Below are 6,928 nucleotides of genomic sequence, written 5' to 3' on the forward strand. Positions count from 1 at the left end.
GAGGGCCGGCGCGCGGGCGCTCCGCGCGGCTTGGCTCCGCCCGGCTGCGACCGCTCAGTTCCGCTCGGCCCCGCTCGTCTGCCGGCTCGGTTCCTCTCGGCACCGGCGCATCTGCCCGCTCGGGCCCTCTCGGTTGTGGCCGCGCAGTTACAGCCCGCCCCACTCGGGCCCCGGCGGCCGCGCGCCTGGAGGGACGAGACCCCACGCGGCGGCGCAGCAGGGCGCGCCGCGAAGCCGGCCGAGGCGGGGAGCGCGCCCTCTCCGGCCTGAGGATGACCGTGCTCCGGAGGCAGTCCGCAAGCGCCGGGCTCGGGTCGCTGAGAAGTCGCCACACGCTGGCGCGCGGCGGCCTGGTCCCCGCAGCCCTTCTATGACTAGGCGGGGTAGTGGGCGGCAGACCGCAACCCCACGCACAGAGAGGTACGCCAGGCGGCTGCGTGCAAGGTCGGGTCGCCGGTCTCCGCGTCGCCACCCCCGACCAGACCCAAGCCCCGCCTCGCGCGCCGTCGTAACTTCTACCTCGCCGACCCAAAGCCGCTCAGGGGCGGGTCTTCCGGAAGTACGAAACCGGAAGTGCGTCCACGTCCCTGTGCTCTCAGAGGCTCGTGCGGCCCCCGTGCCCGCGTACACTGCGTTCCGCCCCGCCCCGCCCCTCCGTCGCCACCTCCCCCGCCCGGCGCCATGGCAGCTGCGGCCGGGGACGGCCCGGCGAAGCCCCTGCAGAGCGCTATGAAGATGGCCAACGGAGCCATAGAGCTGGACACCGGCAACCGGCCGCGGGTGAGCTGGGCAGAGCGGGCGAGCTGCGGGCGGGCTGGGCGACCGGTCCGGCAGGCGACCCCCAAGCCCGGTCTCGGAGTCGCTCCTGGCCTCCCTGCCCGTCGGGTCACCGAGTCGGGGCGTCGGGCCGAGACTGGGAAGCGGCTCCGGGGGACGCGTGGCGGGCAGCGGAGAGCGCGCGGGCGCGGGCGGACTGCGGCCGCCGGCTGTCATCCTGGGGGCCGACTGCCGCGGCGGGAGGGCGGTGGAGAGCGGCGGCGCCGCGGGGGGAAGCGCGCGCTCGGAGAGTCGCACCTCCCGGGCTCTCCGGGGCGCCGGGCGGGCCGTGAGGCGAAGTCCCGTCCGAAGCGTGTACTGTTTCCCAGAGGTGCAGACTGGCAGCTGGGCTGAGACGCGCACACGCATCTGTCGGTGCCTGATGCCTCAGCTCTGCTGGCGCCAGACGGCTGGCACAGCCCGGGATTGCAGGTTCAGGGCTGCAGGCCCCGTGTGCGCAGGGGTTCCCTCACCCGAACCCGAAAACAAGCTGGTTGCTTGGAACCTCACTCGGTGGCCTCAGGAAACACTTTTCTTATGTCGTGGAATGAATAGACTAAGTTACACAGGAAGGAAACTTGTTGCACAGAGTGAAAAACTTGAGGCTGCTTCTCTGTGGCCCACTAAATGTGTCTGGGAAGACAGAGGAGCAGTGGACGCCCGTGTGGGCTCTGCTCTCACTGCCCAGTGTGGAAGTTGTAGGAAGAAGTACTCTGACATCTTTTCCTTTGAGTCCGGACACCGTGGCCGCCCCTTTACCCACCTTGCCCGCCGGACTGGACGTTCCTGAATCAGCGGGCACTGCCGCTCCTGTGGCTTCCACAAGGGTACTGGCCAAGCGTGGTGCAGCCAGCCCTGTGCTGTGCCGCCTGGGCGCTAGCATTTCTCTCCCTGGACACAGGAGGCGTACATGGAGTACCTGAGGAGCATCCACTACATCTCCCAGGTGCTACTGGAGGAGTCCACTAAAGGTGGGACACCTTGCCATTGCTTTCCCTCAGAGGGCCCGAGCCTGGGGGTCTCCTGTGTCCTTCCAGCCTGGTCAATAGCGAAAGGTGGCCCATGAGCCTGAGAAGCCACAGCGTGATGTTAGGAACAGCACTACAGCTAAGGAGATAAGTCCTTAAGTGGATCAAGATCCTGGCCCAGGGCTGGGAGGAGTGGGCTGCACAAAGAGGGGCGCCCGCAGCAAAGGAAGCTTATAGAGGCCCCGAGAGAGGCCAGCGCAAGGGGGGCTCAGGATGCTCTGTGGGAAGGACAGTGAGCCTGCACCAGTGCCAGGAGGAGGGGCGAAGAGTTGGGGCTGAACCAGCCGCACTGGGGGCTGATGGGAGCCTCAGGTGGCCAGAGTCAGTGTGGGAGCAGAGGTGTGGACAGTGTCCACGGACACATTAGGTCTGAAGAGAGCAGGCTTCTCCACATCCTCATTTTGCTCTCGGCAAGGACCTCACTCGTGGTGACGCAGAGAGTCACCCCTTTCTCATCTCTGCCCCAGACGCCTGGGACACGATGCCCGCTGACACCTCAAAGATGCTAAAGCTGGCCGAGCAGTGTCTGGAGCGGGCCCAGTCAACAGCTGCCAAACTCGGTGGGTGCCCACATGAGGGAACTGTCCCGGCTGCTCCCCGTGTCCTCTGCTCAGCCCTGGCGCTGAGCCCTGCCCTGCATGTGTGTGGCTTGCAGGCAAGACGCTCCTTAAGCCAGCGGCGCCCGTGGCTGCTCCTGCGCCACCTACTGGTCGACACCGCCGGGTGTGCTCAGATGAAGGAGGGAAGCTCTCTCCATTCCTGCCCCCGGAGATCTTCCAGAAACTTCAGGCAGTAGAGTCCCAAAGCTCCAAGAAGTAAGATGGCAAGAGGGGAGGTATGCAGGCTGTGGCTGGGTTTAGAGGCCAGCGAGGTTAGCTCACTGTGGAGGACTTAGGGAAGCGGGTCACAGAGGTGCAGCTGCAGCTCAGCAGGGAGCCCGCTGGCTTGCCCAGGCGCTGCTGCGCGCCCTCGAGTTGCAGTGCCTACAGAAGCAATACCTGTTGGCCTGGCAGAGCAGAGGCAGATCCTTTTAGGAAGAAAGGACCATGGTCTTTCATAAAATTGGTGATGTATAGCGAGAGCAGAGCACAAGAGGAAGCATGAAGCCGAAAGAAGGCCGGGCGGGAGCACAGCTGGCGGCATAGAGCCCTCCTGACAAGCGCGAGGTTCTGAGTTCAGTCGCCGGTTCGCGAGAAAGACAGACTGCGAGAGAAGAAACTGAACCGCAAAGCTTTCTGGTGGAAATGTCAGGCATACAGCAAAGTGTTGTCTGTATTTAGAGAAACAACAGGCAAGTTTTAAATCACCTGCAAGAAGTAAGAAACTGAAATCAGGCTAGCGAATGAAGGACAAAGTGGAAATGAAAGAAACAGTATAATACTGATGTGATTTTTTTTTTTTTTTTTTTTTTTTTTTTTTTTTTTTTTTTTTTTTTTTTGGTATTTTTAGGGAAAGGTCTACAGGGTGTTCAGGGTCTCACTTACTAGATCAGACTTGTAGTGATCCTCCTGTTTACAGCCTCCCAAGTGCTGGGATTATAGGTGTGCGCCAGCACGCCCAGTCTCAATTGCCTGTCTCATCGTGCCCTGGGGGCGAGGCTGGCTTAGGGATTGAACTCCCCGCCCCTGCGCCAGCTTGCAGGTGCTTTAATTGAAGTGATCCCCCCCAACTGAGGATTGAACTCAGGCCCTTGTGCTTGCCAGGGAAGTGCTTATTCCACTGAGCCATCTCCCCGGCCCTTGAAGTGATTTTTAAAACCTAGTTGGAAAAAAAAATAAAATAAAAAGTAAAAGCTAGTAGGAAACAAGACCATATTGTCTAGAAGTACATACATACCTTCAAGAGTGAACAGGTGAGTTTGTGACAGCAGAGTAGGTCCAGCTGAACGAAGTGAGTGAGTTGGCAATACATTTACCCAGCAGGTGCACAGACAGAAAGCCCAAGGAAGGAAAGGCCCAATGCACATTTTTTTAAAAAGTTCTACAAAAAGAAATAAAAGAAAATGGGGGAGACATCATATCTGAGGATGGCAGATGGTAGTGAGAAATACCTGAAGGCACAAAGCCCTGGGTGGTTTGGGGTCTGCTCCTCTGCCTGCTGCTGGGGCACCCAGGCACCTTGTCTGCATCTCCAGGGCCAAGTGTGGGCTGCAGTCTTGGTCCCCCACCATTACCCTCCACCCCATGGAGGAGCTTGTTGCTCCAGAACCCCGCACCCCGGGGAACAAGCAGAGCTCTCTGTTTTGTGGTTGCAAACCATTCTCCCTGTTTGGCTTAGCCCATGCCTTTGACAAGGTTCATGTTGATTTCTATAAACTCCAGAGGTCAAGCTTCTTGTGAGAAATCAAAAGTTCTGGTATTAATGAAGCCAGTATTTATGGCATATTACAGGGCCAGGTACCTGTAGCCTACCTCAGACCCCTCCACATTTCCTTCCTGCTTTGCCACCACCACCTCTTCTCCCCTGGTCTCAGTGATGTCAGGAGGGCTTCAAAGGAGGTCATTGGGCTCACTGGAGCACTCCTGGGTTTCCTGGTCTGGGTGGCAGCTTGTTACCACTTCCAGGGAGCTGACACCACTGGAGGAGGCCTCCTTACAGAATCAGAAACTGAAGGCTACTTACGAAGCCCGGATGGCCCGTCTGGACCCTAGCCAGGCCATGCAGAAGACATCGCTGGTGAGCAGAACCAGGGGAGGGCCTAAGTTGCCCAGGAGGGCCCGGACAGTGGGAAGAACTGCCTCCCCCCTCCTTGCCTCCTAGACCCTGTCTCTGCAACGGCAGATGATGGAAAACCTGGTGATTGCCAGAGCCCGCGAGGAAACGGCATCCTTTCTGATTGCTCCTGCCATCCTGAGGGGAGAGGCAGAGGAGAAGGGGGAGGAGCTGTGGGAAGTGCGTCCTCAGGGCGAGGGCCGCGTTCCCTGGGCCTCTGCAGGTGCTCATCCTTGGTGCCTCGCACAGCAGCTGCTCACCATCCTCAGGTTCCCTGAGATGCGACTTCCTGGCACCTCCCCTGGGGACAGCCTCTCTCCCTTAGTCCCTGTCACTCTGTCTAGCCTTGCCTACTCACCCAGCGGCTCCCTGGGAGTCAGTAGCAGCTGCAGCGGCCTCTAGGACCCCTGGGATGTAGAGCATGCTGCAGTGAGCAGATGTGGGTCCAGGAAGTGGTCAGGGGAGCCCAGGTCAGGCATCCTGGCCCCTTGACTCCGCCATCCCAGCTGCAACGGAAGATGGAGGAACGCCGACTGCGGCTTCAGGAGGCTGCCAACAGGTGCATGTCCTTCCTAGCTTGGGCCAAATAGGGAGGTCTGGTGGGGCTCCTGTACCTGCATGTCCAGCCCTGGAGCCCCAGCTTGTCCTTCCTCGCCAGGAGGTTCTGTAGTCAGGTTGCCTTGACCCCTGAGGAGCAGGAACAGCGGGCCCTCTATGCAGCCATCCTCGAGTATGAGCAAGACCATGTGAGTGTTGCTGGGCTGAGCAGTCGGGCTGGGAGCCAGGGTCCTCCTACACCCTGGGAGGCCAAGGGGTGTCCCATCGTGGGGACCCACTGTGCTTTCCTCCAAGGCCCCTTGTCCTGCAGGACTGGCCAAAGCACTGGAGGGCCAAACTCAAGAGGAGCCCAGGGGACCTGTCCCTGGTGACCAGCCTGGTGTCTCACCTGCTCAGGTACCTGGTCCTTCTTGTTGCTTCCTTGGTGGCATGGAAGGACAGCCAGAAAGGGAGCTTAGTTAGGAGGGCTGGGAGGTAGCTGTTGGGGTAAAAGGCCACCAGGTGAAGCTCCCCCACAGCGGGACTTGAGCTGTGTCTCGGCTGCCCCTCGCGCAGAAGGATTTTCACTTCCTTCAGCCTTCTAGATGGGGCCAGTCACACCCTGTTCGGCACATTCACTAATAAGAAACAGTGCAGTTCGCGTGTGGCTCTTTGACAGGGAGGCAGCTCATAGCCACAGATGTCAGCGACAAGGGTGTAAGGCTCACACAGGTCAGGTTCTCAGCCCCAGGCCAGAGCAGCAAGTTCACTGCAGCTCTGTGCAGCTCGGGTGGACACCGCTGTGGCTGGCGGGACAGGGCGAGCGAGGCTGTGCCCTGTCCAGCAGCCGCTTCTCTCCTTGCAGCCTTCCCGACCACCCAATCTCGCAGCTGCTGAAGAAACTGCAGTGTGCTGTGTACAGCGCACTGTATCCGGTTGTGAGCCGGGGGGGTGCTGGTGCTCTGTCCGCCCCAGGGTGCTGCTCCCTGCCCCCAGGTGCTGACAGGCTGCTGCCTACTGGGGGCCGGCGCCTCCGCTCCTCCCAGAGCCTGTACTGCATGCTGTCTCCCCCAGAGCCCAGTGTGGCCCCACGGCCCCAGGATGGACCCCCCGCCACCCCGTCACTCCTCCCCAGACCCCTGGACAAAGGGGAAGACAATAGCCCAGGCAGGCCACCCTCACCCCTGGCAGATACCTTGTCCTGCCTGCCTGACAAGGACAGCTCCTTTGAGGACCTGGAGCAGTTCCTGGCTAAATCAGAGAGGTGCAGCTGGGGCTCCGGGGCACAGGCTGAGCCACAGGTCCAGGTGACACCGAGGGAGCCCTTGCGGGAGTGCCTGAAGAGCACAGTGGAGGACATTCACAATGCCATCGGTGAGCCGCGGGTGCCACCCTGCCTGTGGCCAGGCAGTCTGCGGGCAGCCCGGGCCCTCCTTGCATCCCCAGTGGTGCTGTCCCTGGGCCACGAGGGGCCTGGGAGACGTAGCCTGCTATGCCTTGCTCATCCGCCCCAGCGCACTCGCTCTGGTGATGGACCAGGGTCTGTTGTCAGCAGGTGGCTGTGGCTGTGCCCCTGGTCAGGGCCTGCGATGTCTCGGTGAGGAGACTGTGCCACTCATCCTGTGTGGGTTTCTCAGCCCCCAGCCTTCCACTGCGGCGCTTGGCCGCAAGTGCTCGTGAGGCCCTTCTAGCCGTGCAGGCTTTGAGCCGGCAGGGAGGAGCCACTGTCTAATGCTTTCACTGTGCTGACTGTGCTCCCTGCCCCCCTCCCCTCCTGAGATTCCCAAGTCCCCTGGGCCGCAGAGCTGGTCGGGCCCTTTCAGAAGCCCTCCTCC

General features: G+C 61.0%; 1 protein-coding gene across 4 annotated transcripts in view; it reads left to right on the top strand.

Moving 5' to 3' along the window:
* Positions 1 to 613: 613 nt before the first annotated feature.
* Positions 614 to 6,928, top strand: part of Vps9d1 (VPS9 domain containing 1) — a 12,195-nt gene continuing 5,880 nt past the window's right edge. For 3 of the 4 annotated variants that reach the window (XM_023705242.1, XM_023705240.1, XM_023705241.1), the window contains exons 1-10: positions 614 to 780; positions 1,718 to 1,787; positions 2,312 to 2,404; positions 2,500 to 2,659; positions 4,409 to 4,520; positions 4,605 to 4,667; positions 5,063 to 5,115; positions 5,215 to 5,302; positions 5,425 to 5,510; positions 5,959 to 6,467. In XM_023705242.1, coding sequence (XP_023561010.1) covers positions 682 to 780; positions 1,718 to 1,787; positions 2,312 to 2,404; positions 2,500 to 2,659; positions 4,409 to 4,520; positions 4,605 to 4,667; positions 5,063 to 5,115; positions 5,215 to 5,302; positions 5,425 to 5,510; positions 5,959 to 6,467 — 1,333 coding nt within the window. In that variant the 5' untranslated portion in view covers positions 614 to 681. The remainder of the gene's footprint in view (positions 781 to 1,717; positions 1,788 to 2,311; positions 2,405 to 2,499; positions 2,660 to 4,408; positions 4,521 to 4,604; positions 4,668 to 5,062; positions 5,116 to 5,214; positions 5,303 to 5,424; positions 5,511 to 5,958; positions 6,468 to 6,928) is intronic. The other variant, XM_023705243.1, reaches the window with a different exon arrangement.

The sequence above is a fragment of the Octodon degus genome, unplaced genomic scaffold (assembly GCF_000260255.1).
Source record: "Octodon degus isolate 3935 unplaced genomic scaffold, OctDeg1.0 scaffold00215, whole genome shotgun sequence".
NCBI lineage: Eukaryota > Metazoa > Chordata > Mammalia > Rodentia > Octodontidae > Octodon > Octodon degus.